The 20,740-nt window shown below is 54.7% G+C and overlaps 2 protein-coding genes across 5 annotated transcripts in view; one reads left to right on the forward strand and one right to left on the reverse strand.

Moving 5' to 3' along the window:
* TNPO3 (transportin 3) overlaps positions 1 to 4,184 on the forward strand; it is a 184,774-nt gene extending 180,590 nt beyond the window's left edge. The window contains exon 24 of the transcript XR_009244230.1: positions 4,175 to 4,184. The gene's annotated coding sequence lies outside the window, so the exon portion shown is untranslated. The remainder of the gene's footprint in view (positions 1 to 4,174) is intronic.
* Positions 1 to 20,740, reverse strand: part of CCDC136 (coiled-coil domain containing 136) — a 29,853-nt gene extending 9,113 nt beyond the window's left edge. For 2 of the 4 annotated variants that reach the window (XM_036497276.2, XM_058655033.1), the window contains exons 1-14: positions 20,668 to 20,740; positions 19,829 to 19,936; positions 17,767 to 18,006; positions 17,613 to 17,687; positions 10,704 to 11,027; positions 7,622 to 7,733; positions 6,606 to 6,774; positions 5,713 to 5,853; positions 5,258 to 5,416; positions 4,882 to 5,052; positions 4,350 to 4,535; positions 2,556 to 2,750; positions 1,914 to 2,114; positions 243 to 713 (exon numbers count right to left, since the gene is read on the reverse strand). In XM_036497276.2, the coding sequence (XP_036353169.2) occupies positions 243 to 713; positions 1,914 to 2,114; positions 2,556 to 2,750; positions 4,350 to 4,535; positions 4,882 to 5,052; positions 5,258 to 5,416; positions 5,713 to 5,853; positions 6,606 to 6,774; positions 7,622 to 7,733; positions 10,704 to 11,027; positions 17,613 to 17,687; positions 17,767 to 18,006; positions 19,829 to 19,936; positions 20,668 to 20,725 (2,610 nt within the window). In that variant the 5' untranslated portion in view covers positions 20,726 to 20,740. Of the gene's footprint in view, positions 1 to 242; positions 714 to 1,913; positions 2,115 to 2,555; positions 2,751 to 4,349; positions 4,536 to 4,881; positions 5,053 to 5,257; positions 5,417 to 5,712; positions 5,854 to 6,605; positions 6,775 to 7,621; positions 7,734 to 10,703; positions 11,028 to 13,941; positions 14,080 to 17,612; positions 17,688 to 17,766; positions 18,007 to 19,828; positions 19,937 to 20,667 lie in introns of those variants that run through there. The other 2 variants (XM_058655035.1, XM_058655036.1) reach the window with 2 other exon arrangements.

The following is a 20,740-nucleotide window of genomic DNA, read 5'->3' on the forward strand; positions in this document are numbered from 1 at the left end:
AGATGCTCTCTTTTTCCCCATCAAGAGCCCATGACTGTACTGATGAAAACCCCCGAATCCCAGGCCTCCAATCAGTGGGGGCTGCAGGGGCGGCAGAGCCGCTAAGGACAGAGGGTCTCACTTCCTGCCAGCGATCTCCCAGCTCAGCCCTGCTCCTCTTCCCGCCTTCCTTCTTACACCCTGGCCCTGGTGATGCAGTTCATCGTCTTCCCCTGCCTGCCCTGTCCTGTGGCGGCTGTTACCTCCATGTCTTCAGACTCAGCCAGGTCCTCACTGGTGCTGCTGCTGCTGGCGTAGCTCTTGTGGTAGGTGTCAGAGCTGTTGGTGCTACCGTAACTCTTCTTGTAGGAGCTGCTGCTGCTGCTGCTGCTGCTGGAGCGGTAACTCTTCCCATAGCCCTCGCTGTTGCTGCTGTCATGGCTCTTGAGGAAGTTCTCGCTGCTGGCCTCCGTGCTGTCGTAGCTCTTGTGGAAGTTCTCGCTGCTGGGAGCCACGCTGCCGTGGCTCTTCTTGTAAGACTCCAGGCTTGCCTTGGCAGCCGGGGACTGGTCTTGGAGCAGCTGCATCTCTTCCAGGCAGAACTGCAGGTCAGCCTGCAGCCTCCTGCGCTCCTCCAGGAGCCTCCCGTGCTCCTGCTGCAGGAGCTCCTGCTCTGCCATGCTCTCGCTGTACATCGCCTGCAGTGCCTGCAGCTGGTCCCTGAGTAACTGGGACTGCCGGGGTTGGGGGACAGGGAGACAATACCATTACTCCAGGCCTTTGAGCTATGTTTCTGCCAGCGCAAAGGCCTGCGAAGTGCCTACCACTAACTGGAGGGGTCAGTTTGTGGCACATCAGGGAAACCCCCCAGGGCAGAGGCTCCCATTCCTGCTGGCTCCGGTATTGTGCCATTTCCCTCTGTCCTCACAGGAGTGCTGAGCAGGTCTCACGAACACCCTGGATCCTCACCCCTCGGCTTCTTTTCGGTCAGTGGACCCCTTAGCCCAAGCTTTAGGGTCAGTCTTCTCCTGCTCCCAGTTCTAAAATCAACTCCTCGAGAGCAGGGGCCTACAAAGAACTCGTCCCCAGGAGATGTGGGCTCGGCTTCGAGGTCCTCTCTGAATCCCTGCATCTCTTGCTCCAGCTCTCAGTCTGGCTGCTGGGCACGTCTCCCAGCCCCCTGGGCCTGGCTTCTTGGCTTTGGATGCTCAGGGACCACCTGCTCAGCTCAGCAAAGATGTTGTAACTGGTGCCCACTTGCACCACGGGGCATGCAGCTGGCACGTCTGATGCCGTGCAGTGGGGGCAGGCCTCACAGCCCCGGTGGCTGGCTGCTGCTCCCTGGCCCTCCCGGCTCAGGCCGACCAGCTGAATGAGCAGGTTGAGCCTCAGACTCACCTGTCTGGGGGTCTCTGCCTTGCTAGTGTTTGGATGTACCCATTTTCTGGACTAAGTCTGATCTGGCTCTGTCACGGCACCCAAGTTCCACCCAGGGTAGTATGATCTGTCTGAAGAAATGTGCTGGGAACCCTTCCCTTGGAAATGAATGGGCCCACATCTACCTCATGTAGCACACCACAAGGTTACTTCTCTGCTTGTAAGGACAACCCGTCCTGAGTCAGTGCACAGGAATCCCCGCACACATTCGAAGCACTTGCAGCTGATGGGACCAGTCACCTGAGCAGAGCACCAGCCCTCCAGGCCATCACTGCTCTGCCTAAGTGGCCACAGTGTTGCCGCAGGGCATGGCCTCAGGTGAGCTCCGCCAGCTATAACTAAAGCTGCATCTCAGGGAACCCTGGCTGGCTGAGGGGAGGTCTTAAGCCTCACCACTACTCCTGGCCACACAGTCCTCCTAACCCAGCCACTCCTGCCCTGGCCCCCTGCAAGGCTGCCGGGCTCAGGACTGGCCCCCTACCTCTTGCTGAAGTTACCTTGTTTTCACATTTTGAGGACTCAGACCATTTGGGGTCATCAGGATTCTCCGTGAACTGTCGCAGTGCTTTGTGCGTCTCTAACTGTTCTTTCAGTATGCCTTCTTGGCTCTGGATCAGCTTTTTCTGCTCATTCTGCATGCCTTGGTAGAGCATCTGCAGTTCGCAAAGGTCCTGCAACTTTGTAAGTATATCCTGACTCTGTAAGGTGGGGTGGGAGGAAGGTGTTGAGGTGGTTAAGCAGCAAGCCTGGGGTCCTGAGTCACATCCCCGCTGGGAGCCTTTCCCTTCCACAGGGCAGGCTCTGTGCTGGCTGTGCCCCTTCTGGGGCTTGAGCCACTAACAGAGTAGCCATGACCTCTTCTGTTTGGATGTTTACAAAGGGCTTTCAGGTGCGTCTTCTCCAAATGGGCCAAATATCTACAATATAAGATGCTGCACAGATTCCAGAGGTGAAAAGCCCTCATCAGCTCTATTGAGCTCTTTGGTTTTGGGGAGATCATTGAGAAAATAACGAGTGAGTGGTTGAGACAGCAAAATCCGTCAGGTCCCACCCTTTCACGATGCCCCGAGGACAGCTACATGTCGGCTACTTCTTGGAGCGGCGGGCTGGGCCAGCAGTCACCCCCTAGCTGCAGTTACCTTCCGGAAGAGGCCGCTTTTGGGCAGCGGGAACATGAGCTTGTGCAGCTCCTCCTGCAGCTGGCCCTGCTCCTCCTGCAACCTCTTCTGATCCTCCAGGAGCTCGCACTGCTCCATCTGCAGCTGGCCCAGCTCCTTCTGGCTGGCCTTGAACTTCTCCTGCAAGTCTGTCAGTCTGGACAGCAGCGCATCACACTGTAGGCGTAGTGAGGGGAAGGGACGATTATTCCGTGGGGCGTACCTCCACAGGGGCTGGCCGAGTGCGTCTGCTCTCTGGCTGCTCGCGGTTCGCTGGGGTCTGCCTCCCAGGAGACCCGGCTGGGACTGCTCACCCCCGGTGTACTGTGCCCAGGCAGGCCAGGGCCTGCATGCTGAGGGTGGGAGATGCCACAGGGTGCTGCACTGCCACCCCTCCTGGGGAGGGCACTCAGGAGGGCTGTTCACCAAGCCCTGCCTCCTCAGCTCTCCCTTCTCCGGCACTTTCCTTGGATGGCCCATTTTCCTACTCTGCTAAAAACACAGGCGTCCATGACACTCACTCTCTCCAGATGTTTTCAGTCCAAATTGTGCTCCTTACTAATAAGGACTTAACAACTTCCTAAGTTTTCCTATTTTTGTTGTCTTAGTCCATCTCTCAAAATCTTTTGAACAGTATCAGTGACCCTGCATACACGTGGGAGACCTGGAAGAAGATCCTGGCTTCGAATCGGCTCAGCTACGGCTGTGGCGGCCATTTGGGGAGGGGGTGGTGAACCAGCACATGGATCATCTTTCTATAAATTTGCCTTTCCAATAAAAATAAACAGATTCTTTAAAAAAATTAGTGGCTGCTGAATTTGAGTAGTGAAAACGAAATCATCCCATAATTCCACAAACCTTCTAACGTATCAGAAGCAAATTCCAGTGGTGCCCTGGGACTGGAGCCAAGCCAGCCCTGGGCAATTGCACCTTCGCCTCTCCCCAGCTGTTCCCACTAGGAGAGAGAGGATGAGCATGGGCCCTGGGCCCCCAAGTTGAGTGAGAACAGAGGAATAGGGCCCAGAGAGGCAGCTGAGCACAGAGTGCTGCATTCCTCGTGTTCCCAGGCCTCTGGCCCAGGACGGCCTACTGCTGCCAGTGGCGGGGAGCTGCCAGGGGTCCCAGCACCACAAAACCAGCTCCGCCACCTCTGGAGATCCTAGTGCCTTCTCTCCAACCTGCTTCAACACCTTTCCACGTCCTATCGGTAACCAGGAACGGAAAATGCTCAACAGGGTGAGAGATAATAGCTTTTATGCTCTACAGAGAAAGGAAAAGCGAGTAAGGCTCTACTGATCCCTATCAGGATTTATTCCTAACAGGAAGTGACAATAATGTGTTCCGCTAAAGATAAAAGAATCAAGCTCCAAAAACTGAACTAGTCCAAAACCATAGAATCAATCCTGGAAGAGCTCCCTTAGAGCCTCTGAACACCCAGTCAGCACTCCGAACGTGTGACTGCACCCACTTCCCCCAGACACCGGCCCCTCCTCCTAGCTCCAATAGGAACAGTCACGGGTGTGTGCCATCCTCTCCACATACAGCTAAGCTCACTAGTTCAATACCAGCATACCAACATCCACACAGGCGGACTCACGTAACGGACTGGGATCCACAGCTCCCACGCCTAATCAGTTGTGGCTCTGGCTCAAAGTCAAGGTCAAGGACAACTGTGATTACAGGTAGCAGCAAGAGGCTGTGCCAGCTTCCTGGCTCAGGAGCCCATCAGACCCCCTGGTGGGGCGACTCCCTCTCTTGCCCAGGAGCGCAAGTTACCTTGTTGGCACAGGAGCCATGGTCTTCGGGGAGCGGCCGGGTGCTCTTGAGTTCATTCAGCTCCAGCTGGCAGAGCAGGTAGTCCTGCTCCAGCTGGTCATAGATGTGCTTCTGCCGCGCCAGCTCGTCCTTGCTTTCCTGGTACAGCCGCTTGACCTCCTGAAGCTGGGCTTGCGTCTCTGCGTTCTGGGAAGGGGAGGCAGGCCTGGCCATCACAGGGCGAGCCACCGCAGCTGTTCTCCTCCCAGGCGAGGGACCAGTCCATCCCAAGGCCCCTCCACTCCCCAACCCCCATCTTTCTTTCAGCTCCAGTGTCATCCCAGCCAGGGATACCCAAGACAGAGCCATCCCTATGGGGCTTGGAATAGAGAACTCTGGGCTTTCTGTTTTGGGGCAGATGAGGAGGGGAAGCGACTGCCTTTCTATACACGAGGCTGGCTTTCTGACTTGAAAGCAAAGGTCGCAAGCACCCAGGACACCCTGTGATTACCCCTCCACCCTCTGGCTACAGCCTCTGGTGCAGCTTCTGTACCTTTTGCTCACTCTCCCGGAAGCAGTCCACCATGTTCTTGAAGCGCTGCAGCTCTGCCTCGTGGCACCGCAGCTCCTCCTGCAGCTGTTGCTGCGCTTGCAGGAGCTTCTCCTTCTCCTTTGTGCTGTTCTGGTACTGCAGCTGCAGCTTCTGGACCCGGCACGCCCACTCCTATGGGGGAATCAGGGAGCCTTGGGTAGTGCCCCTGCTGCCCGAGCTGGCCAGCTGCTGATGGCTGGGGGCGTCTCTCCTCCCTGCCCTCCACCTGCTGGTGGTCTTCTCTTGGGTGGCCTGAGGGGGCTGTGGTTTTAACTCTGCTCTCACCCTCTGTCTCCCATGACCTTAGGGCTCCGGGTGCCCCTGGCTGCCCCCTCACCTTCTCGGCCTGGCTCTCCATAACTGTGGGTGTGGCGACCTTGAGCTGCTGGAGTTCGCTCTGAAGTTGCAGCTGCACTTTCAGAAGCTCCTTCTGCTCGTCCTGGCTGGCGTCATACTTTTGCTGCAGGGCACACAACCTCGTCTTGAGTTCCTCGTTCTGTGGTGGGTGAGGGGGCATGGGAAGAACCATCACTCTCCAGACACAGCAGTCCACACCCTCCGTACAGCAAAATGGGGTTCTGTTCAGGACAGACATCCCAAGGGGCTCCCTGAGCCGAGCAGGAGGCACCCACTCTGTAATGGCCACCATCTCTAGTGTCGTGCTGAGAGGCTTCTTCTCCCAGGGTTCTCCAGGGGGCTGTGGCCATGCAGTGGGCTGGGAGCCGGTAGGGGAGGCCTTGGGCTCTGTTCCCATCGTCTGGGGAAGGAGCAACGATGCACAGGCCCACTCACCTGGACAAAGTTGTGAGAGGTCTGGAAGCGGAGCACCTCATTCTGTGCACACTTGAGCTCCCGCTGCAGCCGCCTCTGCTCCTCTTCCCCGACCCGGCGGTGATGCTGCAGCTGCAGCAGCTCAGTACTCAGCTCCTTACACTGTCCGGGGAATGGAGCACGAAGCTTGGTTAACGGCACATGCCACGCACACTCCAGGACAGGCGAGGGGAAAGGATGCATTCCTTTGATTGGAATGCAGTCATGGGGCTCTCCATGCCAGCAGCGATGTGTTCTGAGAAACACACAAGGCACACCCTACTGCCTACCTAGGTGACCTGGTTTTCACACACACATGATTTCGTCTATTGGCCCTAGGCTCACAATAAACAAAACAACATGAGGTTAAATCTAGCACAAGAGGAAAACAATGAGATCCGGAGAGGAAGTAAACACAAGTTGCCCGAGGCTCCACGTTTTATAGCCAGCTTTTCTGCTAGGGAGAGGAACTCACTCTAAGTCAGTACATGTGCAGGCACCACTGCCATTGGTTATCAGTAGCATGTGCCACATACTGCACGTAATTGCACTGCCACCCCTGCGTGTTGACTGCAGGGCAGGAGGTCCATCTACAGCAACACTGTCACAAGCTCTGGAGGGACGTGTCTCCCAATGAAAAGAGGATGTCTACAATACCACTAGGCAACATCTTAGCTCCGCCAGAATCTCACGGGGTCATCCACTGTAGGTGCAGCCCATTGCTCATCAAGCACCGCCACACGGCAAGTTGGCGAGACCCCTGGCTACTCTCTACGGCCACATCCATCAGGGCCTCCCTTCAGTGCTGTGTCTACCCCAGGCCAAGGGAGGTAAGGAAGGGGGAACTGGGAGAGGGGCCTGCCTGCTCTCCTCACCTTATTCTTCATGCCATACACCTGCTCCTCAGCACCTAGGAGCTGCTGTCGCAACAACTGTAGTTCAGGATCCGGCTCTGGGAAGTCGACTTCGAAAGTCTGGGATTCTGTTGACATCATGCTCTTCAGCGGTTGGGACTCCAGCCACCTCTCGGTTGCTCTTCGCGTCCTGAAATCCAGAGCCCCAGAGCCATGGTCATTGGGAACCCGAGCTGGCATCACCAGCTGAGTGGGCACCACCCTGATGCCTTCAGCTTCAGTCAGGAGAAAAGGGGCCCTTCCGCTATGATGTACCTCTCAAATAAACACTCTGAGAAGATGGCAGGGCCTCCAGGACCCCATCTGCAGAGACACGTGGGCTTTGGAGCCTCAAGGCTGGATCTGACATCAAGCCAACTGCAGCCTGGCTGTACTAAGCCATTAGACCTAATCAAGTCTGTGTGGACAACACAGGAATCTCTTCTAAATGTACTCTCATACAATGTAAAAAAAACCCCACCTATCAATAGTGGGAGAAATCTAACTTTACTTTGGAAGATAAGAGTTGCAAAGAGAGAGGGAGAGTCAGAGGGAAACATCTTTGATTAACTGGTTCACTCCCCACATGGCTGCAATGGCCAGCACTGGGCCAGGCCAAAGCCAGGAGCCAGGAACTCCATCCAGATCTCCCATGGGAGTGGCAGAGGCCCAAATGCTTGGAGCCATCTTTTGCTGCCTTCTCAGGTACATTAGCAGGGAGCTGGAGCAGGGAGAAGCTCAGACTCAAACTGGTGCCCACATGGGATGTCGGCATCACAGGTGGTGGCTTTACCCACTATGCCACGATGCAGGCTCCAAGAAAGCTAAGGATTAGAACCCACTCAGCTGTAGTGTTGGGTTCCTATGCTTATTCCTAGGTGGCCTCTGTGGCCTTTGGGTGCCATTGGAAGGACTGGGTCTCTAGGATCAGGCACCTGCTCTTAGGGATGCCCAAGGCAGAGTCTTGCAAACCCCCCAGCCCCGTCCCCTGGTTGTACCTCTCACTCTCGAGTTCTGCAAGCTGCCCTGTGAGGCTGCTGTTGCTCTCCTGAAGGGCCCGGTACTCCTCGTTCAGGAAGTGGTAGCGTTCCCGCAGCTGCTGCAGTTCCTCTGTGGAGGATAAGCACAGCAAGATGAGCCCCTTGTGGGAGTGGGGGGACAAAGCGTCAACAAGCTCCCCTCCCCCAGGGCCTCCTGCCTGGAAGCCTGACTGCACGAGTCTCAACAGCCTCACTTGCTTTGGAAAACAGGCCAGAGATTCCACTCACCGAGGCCTGGGAGACAGACAGGGTCTGGGAAATCCCCTGACGTCACAAGCTGGCTTCCAGATTGGCCCCAACAATAGCAGGGTCTTAGGTTTTTAGGGCCTTTGCGATTTTAATTGGGCGACTGCATCAATGCTTGCTGTCTGATTCTATGTGACTGTGTTTTCACAGAGAGACCTGAGCTCTGCCGGTGACACCGGTGCCTGCAGACACCCGGTCGATGTTGGAGCTGTCCTTTCTTTATCACCAGATCCATACTTTGGTCTTCAGGTGGTCAACAATTCATCTGAATTATTTTTTGTAATAAATGCAAGCCTATTTTTTTTTAAAGATTTATTTATTTTTATTACAAAGTCAGATCTACAGAAAGGAGGAGAGACAGAGAGGAAGATCTTCCGTCCGATGATTCACTCTCTAAGTGACCGCAACAGCCGGTGCTGTGCCAATCCAAAGCCAGGAGCCAGGAACCTCTTCCAGGTCTCCCACGCGGGTGCAGGGTCCCAAAGCATTGGGCAGTCCTCGACTGCCTCCCCAGGCCACAAGCAGGGAACTGGATGGGAAGTGGAGCTGCCGGGATTAGAACCGGCGCTCATATGGGATCCTGGCGCGTTCAAGGTGAGGACTTTAGCCGCTAGGCCACGCCGCCGGGCCCAAGCCTATTTTTTTTTTTTTAAAGATTTATTCATTTTATTACAGCCAGATATACACAGAGGAGGAGAGACAGAGAGGAAGACCCTCCGTCCGATGATTCACTCCCCAAGTGAGCCGCAACGGGCCGATGCGCGCCGATCCAAAGCCGGGAACCCGGAACCTCCTCCAGGTCTCCCACGCGGGTGCAGGGTCCCAATGCATTGGGCCGTCCTCAACTGCCTTCCCAGGCCACAAGCAGGGAGCTGGATGGGAAATGGAGCTGCCGGGACCAGAACCGGCGCCCATATGGGATCCCGGGGCTTTCAAGGCGAGGACCTTAGCCGCTAGGCCACGCCGCCGGGCCCAAGCCTATTTTTTTTTTTAAGATTCATTATCTAAGGCAGAGTTAGAGAGAGAGACAGATCTTCCATTTGCTGGTTCACCCCCTAAAGAGTCACAATGCCCAGGGCTGGGTCAGGCCAAACCAGGAGCTCGGAATTCCATCTGAGTCTCCCATGTGGATGGCAGGGTCCCTAGCACCTGGGCCACCCTCTGCTGCTTCCCAGGCCATTAGCTGGGAGCTGGACAGAAGTGGAGCAACCAGGACTCAAACTAATGCTCGTATGGGATGCTGGTGTCACAGGAGGCCACTTAGCTTGCCATGCCACGATGCTGGTCTCTCCAATGGGCCTTCATTCCCTGGCATATCACCCCAAGCTTCAGGTCAGGTGTAGCAGAACTGCCCCACTGACCCTAAGGACAAGTTAGTGATTATTTTTTAAATACTGTCGTGATGTGAACATCCGTATGTTTTGTTCTCCCATGACTAAGAACTATATCTTTTAGAACACTAATTCTACTGTTTATGAATCAAGGCCTATCTTTCCCGAAGGAAAAATCAAGACTCTTGATGTCCTTTTCATTCCAATCAGAGCCCTTAGGGCACTGCAGAGGACCACACAAGGGAGGCAGGCCACTGCTGTTTAACACAGGCCAACTGTGTGCCGAGCACCGCCCTCGTGATGTCAGTCTCCACCAGCGGGGTGTGAGTGCTTGCACTGTGCCAGACTGGAGGCTTAGCCCTCCAGTCAGCCCTAGAACAGCTTGCTTTCTTCTTCTTCTTCTTCTTTTAACAAACTTGAGGTTGTAGAATAACTTTACATTTAGGAAAAGACCGCAGAGAGTAGAATTCTCTAAGAGAGTTCTCTTGTGGCTTCCCCAACTGTTAACATCTCACATTATTACCCTGCTACATGTACCCTAAGTAAGGATTCAAGGTTTCACATTACTATAAACTGTGGGCTTGATTCAGGTATCTCTACATTTCCCCCATAGCCCTCTTTCTGTTCTAGAATCCCACCTCGCTGTAAGGGTTCAGTAACCATATTTGAATTTCATACTGCCTCCGCCCAGATACAGAAGCGGAGGCTCCAGGAGAGCTGACAGCCACACTAAGTTCATTCTGTTGAAGAGCGGCGCCGTGTTTCTGTGTTCAAGCCAACTGTGCTCTAGCCCAAGCCTTTCCCGCTCGCCAGCCCCCATGGCCCAGCACCATCAGCCAAGGCTCTTCTGGGAAAGCTTGAAGGTCTCTGAGTTCTTGTTGATGGCCTCTGCCTTGACCTGGCCAAATCCAGGGCCTCTATTGTGCTCAGCTCATAAATCGAGGCCCAGCAGAAAGGCACACTCACTGAAATCACGAATCCCAGCAACCAGCTGGGAGGCTCAGTGGCTGCAAGCAGAGCTCGATGCCATGACTGCCTCGAAGACCAGAGGCCGTCTCCTCCCCTCCAGCTGCCAGGCACTCTGCTCAGTTGCCGCGGAAGCTTTCCTTGGCTCCAACAGCCTAAGAGGGAGCACTCTGGAGCCCTGGAAACAGGATGTGGCCAGGCAATGTGCCACGATGCCAGGGCAGCAGGAAGGTTCCCAAGGTGACTGGTCTCCTCACCCCCACCCCAGACCTGGACAACATCCCGGGAAGGCCTTCCCCATGATCATGTCAACCAAGACACCCTGGTGATGAATCTGTAGAATCAGAGTGCATTCTCTCCCTTAGTGTCTCAAGTTCAAACGGGAGGGGGTCTTCCTAGAGGTTCCCAATCCATGGTCTAAAACCACTCCTCTCCCCACCTCCCTCCACACAAGCTCCTCTCTCCTGCTGGACCAGGAGGAGGACTTGCTCTCATACCTTGCAGCCCAGAAAAATCCGAAAGACTTAAGCTGTTGGAAGGGTCAGAGCCCTTCATCTCCATTTCGGCGCGGAGGGTGGCAATCTCCAGCTCGTAGTCTCCCCGGATGCGCTCCATGTCATCGAGTTCATTCTGCATCCGACAGAGGTCCTCCTGCAGCGACGCCATGTCACTCTCATGCTCGCTCGCTGAATCTGCTGCTGCCTGTCGTAGGTTATGGATCTCAGCCTGGGCCAAATGTAATTCCCGTTCTATTTCCTTAAGCTCACTTTCTTTCTCGCGCTCTAACAGGGAAATCTCCTCCCGCAGATGTCGCAACTCGCCTGTAAACCCAAAGATGGAGACAGTCAAGAGGACAAGGCGTCTATCATCCTCTAGATGCACAAAGCTAAAGCCAGGCTCTCGGATTGTCTGGCTAGGAATAGCAGGAACATGGAAGGAACAGATTTCAGAGAGAAAAAACAGAGACAGATCTTCCATCGGCTGGCTCATTCCCCAAATGCCCGTAACAACCAAGGCTGGGCCAGGCTGAAGCCAGGAATCCAGAACTCCATCCAGGTCTCCCACATGGGTGGCAGGGATCCATGTACTTGAGCCACCATCTGCTTCCTGCCAGGGTATGCATAAGCTGGAGCAGAAACAGAAGACCAATGAGTTGAACTGGGTACTCCAACATGGATGCAGGCATCCCAAGTAGCAAGTGAACCATTACATCAAAATGCCTACCTTGTGGGACAGAGTGAACCAGTCTGCTGCGCACACTGTAGCGTATCCAGCGCTGGGGGTGGGCCTAGTGGGGGCTATTGGGGGTTGCTCTAACTAGGCTGCAGTTCCTGCTGGTGTGCATAATGGCAGAGTATGTGGTGCGCAGGGTTAGGCTGGACCACAGCATCCACTGATTTGAGTATGAGATGGGGCTGGAGACAGAACTGACCAGGTGACTGTAACTACCAGTATGTGTGTGCAGGCTGATGTGGGTGATGAAGTAAGTCGGACCCCCCACTGGCTGGCACATGCATGAGTCAGTTTTGGGGTCACTTCTGGCGAGGTTTCTCTGGGGACTCCCTCCCAGCTGGATGACTGGACTTAGACTCCAACCACAGGGAAGACCACAGGATCTGTGGTCTGACCATGGAGCGCATGTGTCAGAACTGGGTCTCCTCGGTTGCTGAGGCCTGTGCAGTGGACAGCATGCCCATTTGCTCATGGGGGTCATGACAACCAGTTCATTGGGGCCTGCAGATGATGTCTAGTAGCACAGAGGGCAGAACAAATTGGACAGCTCTCCTGGACAGGTATCTGGGCAAGTCAAGACTCTAAGGTGGACTGTGTCAGCCAATGGACCTTGGAAAGATTTCCTCAACCTTGGAGCAATGAAATCAACAGCATTTCAGAACTATCAAAACCACTTATGCAGTGTCCTCAGAACATGCTCCACCTTGGGGGCCACGGAATGACATCAGGTGGGCTTCCCCCATTCTTGGGTGATGATGCAGCTGGGTTGCTGGGAGAAGTCCCTCGCTCTTTCTCTCTCTAATTTCCCCAGAAGGAAAAAAGAGACCGGAGCAGTTTTCTCATTCACTTTCCCCCAATCCTCAACCTTCCGCACCTGGAAGTCCACATGGGCCTGCGTCCCGCTCAACCATGCAAACATCATCAAAAATAGAATAGAAGTAGTAAAAATAATTAAATGCCATCCCTAATTTACAGTATTTTATTGATGCCTGAGTTTTTCTAAAAATTCTCTAGCTAGAAAAAAAATCATGAAAATGATGTTCACCATTTCAAGGTGGTAACTTGGAAATTACAACTCAGAGATCCCATGAACTTTCTATGTCAGGACAAGATCCAGAAAAATCCCAGCAAAAATCCAAATGTTAGCTCACTTTATGTGATGTCAGCACTGAGTAATCACCTGATCGTCAATTGGGAATGACTTTTAGAGCGCACACAGTCATTCAAAGTGGTGGGTCCATACTGAAACTACAAGGTTCCCACAACATATCACATAGATGGGAAGACGAGCTGTGAGATCTGTGGCATTCTCTAATTCTTGCCAAAGGTCTTCTCATGTGAAGTACATAACACACACGTGCAAACAGACCTGGGAAAGATCTGCCCCCTAGACACCCACGGGCCTGTTTCTGGGGGATGGAACAGCACCAGATGGAGGGTATTTTTACTTTCTCCATCTTCTTTATCTGCCCTGTTTGAATGCTGACAAAACCTGTATTTCAGAATATACAGAAAAGTTGCAGAGAAAATCGTGTCTGAGCTCTCTATATGAGTAGCAGCTCAGGGCTACTGCCCATCTGGCATTGGCAGAACCTCCAGGCCGGGAGAGACAAAGGGCACAGGCATTACCTAAGAGGAGTCCTGGATCTGGCATCCAGGAGGAGGTACCTTCCCACACACCACGCCAGGCACCATTCTCCTCAGCCCCTAGCCCCAGGCTCCGCCCACTCTACTTTTCCCAGCTTCTTGCGGCACCTCCTCAAAACACAAGGCTAGGGCCTCTGTGCAATGCTCTGCCCTGGCGCCTGGAGCTGTGCCGCGCAGGTGCAGCCGCTCTGCCTGCCTCTTGGGCTGCAGGCTGTAGCGAGGTGGGTCTCTCCGCTCTGTTGCTCATCACCAACAGCTCCAGGACCCGGTACTGTGCCAGGTGGGTAACCTCCAGCCCAGCAGGCTCTTCCTGCATTCACCAGCATGCGTATATTCAACAAACGGTGACTGAGTATCTCCACGTGTCCACAAGTGCATGCTGGGTATTTTTTCAAAAACTGGAAAGGAACAAAGACGCTTGAGAAGGCCAACGCAGACCCTGCCAGCAGACGGGGCATCTCAGGGTTAGAGTTAGGGTTAAGGTCAGGTGCTGTTGTGCCCCCATGTCTTTGGCCAAGCCTTCCTAGCTACCACCAAGCACCGGGCCTCCTCTCCTCCGGGAATGCCACAGGCAGGAAAGGTTCTGACTCCAGGCCAGGTCACCCACACGTCCGGTAAACCGACCATTCGGATGAAGACCTCCGATGGAGGGTCTGACCACGTCCACGCCCCTAACATGCCCATGTGGTTGCCTGCAGCGGGCAGGACCGAGCCCAAGGCCCGGCTGCCCGGAGTTGGGGAGGATGGGGTTGCCCTAGTCGGGGTTCCGAAGGGGCTGGCGCCGGTTGGGACCCATCGGCGCAGCCCAAGGCTCCGCGGTCGGGCTGCGGGACGAAAGGGGTGGATCTCACTCACTGGTGATGGCCTCCATGTCCCTGGCCCCCCGGCTAGCGGTCTTCGGGGGGCCTCCCACCGGCCGGCCGGTCCCGGCCCCCGAGGGGCTGTGGCGGCCCCAACCGCCCCCGACACCAGCGCCCTCTGAGGCCGCGCGCGTCCCTGTGGACGGGAACGGGCGCGGCGCGCGGAGGGAAGAACGACGCTGAGGCTTGGGCAGGTAGCTCCTACCTGTCTCTTGTTCGGACTTCCAGCCTATTTGAAAGGAAGGGTGCGCCTTTTGGAGTTAAGGAGACTGTCTTTTTCTCCTCCACGGGATCCTCATTCTACAGACAAGATCTGGCGGATTACCTTGACAAAACCAGAAACAAAAGCTTTCTCCTGACTCCAGTCTCGAGCCTTTATTTCTCCACCAGTTGCCTGCACTCACCTACATTTCCCCTCTTCCTTCCCCTTCAGTTCCAGTCCCATCAACCTCCTGTCTGCACTGGGGTCTGCACAGCATCCTCTGGCCAAATCCCACCACCATCTCCTTCCCTTGTCTTAGTAACTTGGACAGTGCGGTGTCAGTGTCCAAGAAATGTTTCATTCACTGTTCATCGCTCTTGGACCGCTCCTCCCACCCCGTGCCCAGGGGTCCATGTAACAGTTTGGTCATGTCCCGTGGAGTCCACTGCTGTCCACAGGCTCATAGATCTCAAGGTGATAGTTCCAGCCAGGATTCCTCCCTGGTCTGCATTTGTAGATCCAATTGCCCCCCTAGCACAGCCAGTCAAGGGGCAGGTGTTTGGCTCAGAATCCAAGATGCCCCTCCTCACAGGGCCTGGGTTGGAGTCTCCGCCCCAGAGTTCAGGTTCTTGCACACGCACCCCCTGGGACAAGCAACAGCTCAAGCAGCTCAAGCTGCTATCTGCGTGGAAGACCTGGTAGAGCTCCTGGATCCTGGCTGTAGCCTCACCCTGCCCCAGGGCATCTGGGGAGTGAACCAAAAGATGGAAAAACCTCTTGCAAATAAGTCGTGTTTTGAAAAAAAATTTTTTTTGTTTAAATAAATCATTTAAAAAAAATTCTAAGTTGGGCCTGGTGCCTAGCAGCTAAAGTCCTTGCCTTGCATGCGCTGGGATTCCTTATGGGTGCCGGTTCTAACGCCAGTGGCCCCATTTCCCATCCAGCCCCCGCTTGTGGACTGGGAAAGCAGTGGAGGATGGTCCAAAGTCTTGAGACCCTGCACCCGTTTGGAAGACCCGGGAGAGGCTCCTGGCTCCTGGTTTTAGATCAGCACAGCTCCGGCCACTGCAGCAGCTTGGGGATTGAATCAACAGACAGAAGATCTTTCTCTCTGTTTCTCCTCTCCATCTATCTGCCTTTCCAATAAAAGTAAACAAATCTTTTTAAAAAATTCTAAGTCACTTGGGTGTTCATAAAACATTTCAAACTCAATTAAAAAAACTCTTAAAGCATTCCCTTAGTTCCCACATTCCTTCCCGACCCAGTACAGGACACCACCACCCATCCAAGTGCTCAACATAAAAGTATCTTTTGTGCTTTTGTTGTCCTTCTATTCATTCCATCAGCAAGTCCTGAAGTTTCCACCTTCAAAAATATGTATCAAGTCATCTCAGTGGATACCGCCTGGATCCGAGGCGCCCCCCCCCCCCCCCCGAGGAATGCCACAGCCTGCCAATCGAACTGTCTTGCTTCTCTTCCAGCCATCCAGTTTCCACACAGTGGCCGAAGAGTACTTTTAAGAATGTAAAACAGGGCATGGTGAGGTACAGTCCATGAAACCACTGCTTGGGTACCTGCAGCGCACAGCAGAGTGCCTGGAGTCAAGCCCTGCCTCGGCATCCACCCAGCTCCCTGCTAAAGCCTGTGAGGCAGCAGACAATGGCTCAAGTCCTTGGGTTCTTGCCAACCCGTGTGGGAGCACTGATGGCGTTCTGGGATCCTGGCTTGGGCCTCATCCAGCACGGGCTATTGCCAGCATGTGGGGAATGATGCATGGAAGACTTCCCTTCTGGGTCTGAATAATTTTTAGAGGCCAGCACAGTGACTCAACAGGCTAATCTTCCACCTGTTGCAGCAGCAGCCCATATGAGCACCAGTTCTAGTCTTGGCTATTCCACTTCCAATTCAGCTCTCTGCTTCCGGACTAGGAAAGCAGCAGAGAATAGTTCAAGTCCTTGGAGCCCTGCACCTGCATGGGAGACCCAGAAGAAGTTCCTGGCTCCTGGCTTCAGATCAGCTCAGCTCCAGCCATTGTGGCTATTTGGGGAGTAAAACAGCAGATGAAAGATCTCTCTCTCCTTCTCTCTATAAGTCTGTCTTTCAAACAAACAAAAATAAATCTTTTAAGCAATAATATATTTTTTCCATTTTAAATGATATAAAAAAATATAAACCCAATTCTATCACTTCAACCCTGGCCAAGGCCCTTGATGGCTTTCCACTTAATGTAAAATGCAAGCCAAACGCTCCCAGCCGGCCTGCAGGACCCATTCTACTAACTGTTCTCTGGCTGCCCTTCACAATGCTCTTTGACCAGGATGCTCCAGGGCACTTTGTCCCCTTGAGAAGTCCACCTGAATTCAGTTGACTCTCACTGCTGGCCTTGGCCGTTGCTGTCCCTTCTGCTTGATGTGCAGCACACACGAATGGCCGGGATGCTACTTGTGGCTCAGGGCTTCGCTCCAGCGCCAGCTAACCACCCTATTCACGGCAAGCATCCGTGCCAGCCCCTCCATCTGCATCATTCCAGAATGCTGCTGTCACGGCACTCTGGGTGCCAATGCATTTATGTGCACGCTCTCTTCACTGGGGCAAGAACTGTCCTTTTCTCATTCCTACCTGGCCCTCCAAGTTCAAGTGCACTGAATAAACCAGTACTAGCTAGCAGACAAGCAACTGATTTTCAGAAAGAAAAAAGCGACTTGCCCAAGATCCCTAGCTTTGTGCCTCGCAGAGTAGGGGTGATCTGAGACCAACACCTCCTGGCTCCCTCTCCCTGGCATGTTCGCATCGTCCGCCTTCCCTGCTTTTGCTTGCGTCACTGTCCCCTTTTTAGCGCCTTTGCTTGCCCCTCTCCAGGACCGCTTCCCGCCCTCCCTTTTTTCCCCTTCCATTTACCCGGCTCTTTCTGGCTTGATCTCACTTCTCCCTGTGGTGTGCCTGCTGTTTTCTAGGGCAGCTCCCCTAAACTTTCCGGAGGCCCCACAGGAGGAACAAAGCTGCTGCTTTACTTAGAGGTGCAAGCTGGTTTCCAGAAACAAAAAGATGTGGGCCTAGGAAGAAAGGGGCTGTTGGGGGAGCAGGCACAGGTGCACATCTGAGACAGCCAGAGAGAAGCTCTCCACGGCTCCTTTCTAGGCAGCACACAGTCACTTCTCGGCAGCTCATTGCTCCTTCCTGTGATGCCCTTGGAAGGACAGGTGAAAGGAAGCAGACTCAGAAGTCAATCCCAGCTACCCACCCTTGGCATGGACCATGGGCCCAAAGGACTGTGGGAGCTGTGTGAAGGGCAAGGCTAAAGGAGAGAGAGAGAGAGGGAGAGAGACAACAGAGAAGAACGAGAAACAACAGAGAAGAACGACGAGACAGTAGCATTGGGCTGTTTTTCTTTGCCATGCTTCAGTTAAAACCCAAGAAGTTCTCGGTTGACCAGGTGGCTGGCCACTGGCCTCCACATGAGTTACCTTGCAGCTGCTGGATCTGCTTGGTGAAGGCCTCTGCCTGCTGGGCGCTGGCCAGCCGCTCATCCTCCAGGAGCCCTGCAATGAGAGGGGGCCAATCAGGTTCCGATCTTGGGGTTGCACTGAGCCTTTTGTGGGGGTGCGGGCATGCACTCACCCTGCAGCTCCAGGGAGTCATCCTCATGTTGCCCAGCCAGCTCCCGGGTCTCCTCCAGCTCAGCCACCAGCTGCAGCACCTGCGCCCTCAGCTCATCCAGCTCAGTCTCAGTGAGGCTCAGGCCCCGGTGCTTGCTGAGGGACAAGGAGCCTCTGCTGCTGCCCTTCTGCACTTGGTCAGTCTCTTCCTCCTCCTCTTCCTCTTCCTCTTCTTCATACAGTGCTGGCAGCAAGACCTCTCCTGGGAGACACCCACCCCACCAGAATGCTAGACCTGGCTTCCTTGCCAAGGCCATTTCAGAGACCTATGGCACCAGGGCACAGATGGAAGGGCAGTGCCCCTTGGTGTACCCTCCACCCCAGGAGCCTCCTGTGCCCATGATGGGTCCTCAAGCATAAGGGGCAAGTTGGCAGGTACCCTCCCCTTCTCAGATCCTTCTGGACCTGCAGCACACATGGTGGTACCTCCCCAGCCCCTACTCCAACCTGTGGGCAAATCATCTTCTGGCTCAGCCCAGGGAACTTGCACAAGCACTCCTGAGCCTTTTCTAAGCTGTTCTCTGGGGGAGAGGATGAGTGGGCAAGAGGATTATAGCCACTGAGTATGTCTTTAGGCCAAAAATTGGGCCAGAGTTGGAGGGTTCGCCATGGTGTAGCAGGCTGGGTCTCTGCCTACAGTACCTGTAACTCATACAGGTGACGGTTTGAGTCCCAGCTGCTCCAACTCAGATTCAGTTTCCTGCTAATGCACTTGGGAAAGCAGCAAAGGATGGCCCACATTCTAGGGCCTTTGCATCCACGTGGGGACCCTAAAGAAGCTGCTAGCTTCTGGCTGCAGACCAGCCTACCTCCAGCCATTGTGGCCATTTGGGAGTGAGCCAGCAGATGGAAGATCTCTCTCTCCTCTCTGCATAACTCTATTTTTTCAAATTAAAAATAAATTAATTAAAAAAACACTATCCAGGTGGCTTGTGCAAAATTAGCCTTTCTATAATAAAGTCTTCCCTATGAGTAGTTAGAAAATATTGAAGGAAATGATTCTAAATGTTGTGCTGGACAAACACCAGTGCCCTTTCCAATGCTACTTTCTCAAATATCTTTTTTGAAATTTTCTGCAAGGCCCTCTTGCTTGGCCCTGCTGGCTTCCCCTCCCTGAGCAGGACTTGGCCCCTCGTCCCTCATGACTCCTCTTCCCTGCAGTTTTCAAAAGTCGCAGCTTGCACTAGTGTGCAAAAAAGCAAACCAGTCATTTTTCAAGAAAAAAAAAAACAAACCCTACCAACAAGGGTTGAGTGCCTGGTCCCTAGCCTCTGATTGGCAAGTACCCCCTCTTTCACTGCAATGCAGCTCCTGCAAATAGCAAAAATCTTGTTCATCTTTAACCCTTGGAAGCTCCACTCTAACTTTGTGTGTGGGTGGCAGCCCAGGGCTCCTCTGAGACAACTGCTGTCAGCTGCCCCTCTTCAAGGCAGCAGTGTAACCCACGCTGTATATGCAGAGGGGGCCTGGGGATATCTCCCAGAAACTCCTAGCTAACACACCAGCCAGCGTCCATCCAGGGGCCTGGTGCTGGCTGCTGTGCCAAGTCACGTGGGTGTGACGAGCATACACGTGCACTGCGGGCTGGCCCCACCTGCTCTGGCAGAGCCTAGGGAACTGAAGCCCCAAGAGTTCGCTTTGAAGCAAACCATGATGGCCCCAGAAAGACCAGGCCTGCGCCCATGCCTTCGCCTTTTAAAAACCAGAGACAGCTTGGGATCTGGGTCGCCGGCAGTGAGCCATTCCCCCCTCCTCCAAGGCTGCTCCAAAGCTGTGTTCATAGGGGCCTCCTTGTCCAGCAGCTCCCCTGGGGGAACACACAACCCAGCTAGCTGTATTGTCATGTCCCCCCACCTGCAGAGATGCACCCTGAACTTTCCCCAGCACCTGGGCCCTGGGGAGGACTTGAGTTCAAATCCACAGGCAGAGGAGCCCGAGGGGAAACAAGGGAAGGACTTCGTGCTGGCTCAGAGGGTCAAAAGCAGGAAGAAGGGCCAGGAGAGCGGCCCTAGGGGAGAACTCACCCTCCATGGCCTGCATCCCTCGCCGCTCCAGGGACCCCCAGCGTTGGCCTTTCTTCCGATCACAAGCTTCAGACACCTCAAAGGAGCCTAAAGTGGTTACTGTGGGTCCTGTGGACATGGGGACAGGCTGCACTGTGGCAGCATGGGTGCAGGGGGAAGTGGGAGATGTGCCCCCTAGCACCCTCCCCACCCCAGCCCTGGCAGCTGCAATTCCGGTGGAGGTGCCTGACTGCCCAGCTCTAGGACTACCCTGCGGGGACCCTAGCTCAGCCCTACCTGCTCCCCTCCCCCCATTTGGCACTCCCAGCCCCAAAACACACCCTACTCCATTCCAAGCTATTCCAGCTCGGCCTCTGACACTGGCAGAAAGAGGACAAGCGTACATTCACCAAAGGGGACAGGGAGGAGAAGAGCTGGGATGGGAGGAAGAAGCCAGTTGAGAGGTTGCAGTCAGAGAGAGCTGACGGATGGGGGCACATGAAGGGGTCCAGGTGGGGACGCCCCCTGCCCACCTCGCCCCTCCTCACCCCTCTTCTTCCCTCCTCTCTTCAGTCATCATATCTCGCCGGGTGTCCGGGAGCTCCCAGGGCTAAAGGGGCTGCAGGGGCTGGAGCCCACCCTACCCCATTCCTCCCCGCCTCCCCCGACAGAGAGGGGAACGCCCCGGTAAGGATGCGGCTGCTGTGCAGATACCCTTTGCTGGAAAGATGGAGGCCGGCCCCGGGGAGGGCGCGGATGGAGGGAGGAAGGCTGAGGGCTGAGGGGTGGGCAGAGGAGGGTCAGGGGCGTCCGGGGTCTGCAGGCAGGCATGCGGGAGAGGGAGGGAAGGAGGCTCTGACCTGGGCCAGGGCAGCTCCAGCCCGCGGCTCCCGCGCCGGCCCCGGCGCCCGCCTCCATGGCCGCTCTGGAGCC

This window comes from Ochotona princeps, chromosome 25, assembly GCF_030435755.1.
Source record: "Ochotona princeps isolate mOchPri1 chromosome 25, mOchPri1.hap1, whole genome shotgun sequence".
In the NCBI taxonomy this organism is placed as follows: Eukaryota; Metazoa; Chordata; class Mammalia; order Lagomorpha; family Ochotonidae; genus Ochotona; species Ochotona princeps.